Source organism: Recurvomyces mirabilis (assembly GCF_035927965.1).
Source record: "Recurvomyces mirabilis strain CCFEE 5264 chromosome Unknown scaffold_1, whole genome shotgun sequence".
NCBI lineage: Eukaryota > Fungi > Ascomycota > Dothideomycetes > Mycosphaerellales > Teratosphaeriaceae > Recurvomyces > Recurvomyces mirabilis.
The window spans coordinates 1-1,197 of NW_027041935.1; the positions used below are offsets into that span (position 1 = coordinate 1).

General features: G+C 47.7%; 1 protein-coding gene across 1 annotated transcript; it reads left to right on the forward strand.

The window, feature by feature from the left end:
- Positions 1-599: 599 nt before the first annotated feature.
- Positions 600-842, forward strand: LTS14_000001 (uncharacterized protein; the record flags this gene model as incomplete). The annotated part of the gene is made up of 1 exon (XM_064832716.1): positions 600-842. One exon carries the CDS (start codon positions 600-602, stop codon positions 840-842), a length of 243 nt encoding a protein of 80 aa, XP_064698985.1.
- Positions 843-1,197: the final 355 nt, after the last annotated feature.

Here is a 1,197-nt window from a genome sequence, read left to right on the forward strand (position 1 = left end):
GGCGGGTTGGTAACTTAGGTTGAACACGAACTACCTATATAGGAAACGTCCACTCTATATACATAGGAGATTCGTGTGTGGTCGTAATTACTAACGGTGATTGCGACCCGATTATAGTCACCCACAGTAATCATAATCCGGATTACTCGATCACCTAGTGATAAAGTGATCCTATATCTAGCCCTAGAGTTAGTCTGCTGGCCTCAGGCATCAGTTCCTGACTCGTCACTAATGATTGAATTCCATGTCCGTAACATCATCCCCCGTCCATAGTCCTATGTCCTCATAGTGGCCTATCGCCTTGACGGATTGTTGTTACGCCGGCGCGTAGTGATCGGTCCAATATGGCTTAGCGCGATTCCTAGCTTGGTCCATAAGTAATCGCGGGGTCCCGTAACCTTAAAGTTCGTTATCCGAAGATGAGTTCTCTCATAACTAAGAATCGACTTCGCCTCGCTTAAGAAATACAATAGTACGGGGAGTCTGCCGTAATCCCTTGTAAGCGCTATCTCTTCTCTAGTCACCATTGCGTCATAATGGAATCGAATTCCCGCCTGAGATGTTCCGAGTGCGTCCGCCTAGGGCGCAAATGCGTAAACATGTTATGGGAGTCGCTAGATCGTACTCGCGAGGAGTATCGGAAAAAGGTGGAGAAGGACGAGGAGGAGTTGTCTATAGTCCTTAGTCGTCTTATGCGGAATAAGAAAATTCTGAAGCAGGCGGATGAGCGAGCGAAGATGAAGGCCGCGTGCCTTAAGTCGGAGATGGAAGCTGCGGGAGAGTTGGGCGACGAGGACTGTCCTACAGCCGATGCTACAGTAGGGTTGTCGCCGGCCGTGTAGTCCTCGCTTGACTTCGTCAACAACGCGATTGACTTCTCTAGTCCTAAAATTGTCGCAGGAGGTCCTAGCAATTCTTAAGGTGAGTCCTTAGTTCCTATATGTTGTCTTCGTTGGGGTATCCTTTCTATTTAACCAAGTATTTCTAACCTTTTTTCTCTAGGATTCCTTCTACCTCCTACTCTTGGTTTTCTTAGGACTTATAGTAGAATGTCGTTTAAAGCGCGGTGTCTGGGTGCGCTAGTTCGAGGAGGGAAACGTAGAATATAGGGTGCACCTTAGCATCCCTAGGTAGTTCGAGTCGGTAGTTGAGTTCGCCTCTTTTCTTAGCGATCAGAAACGGTCCGACCTTCACATA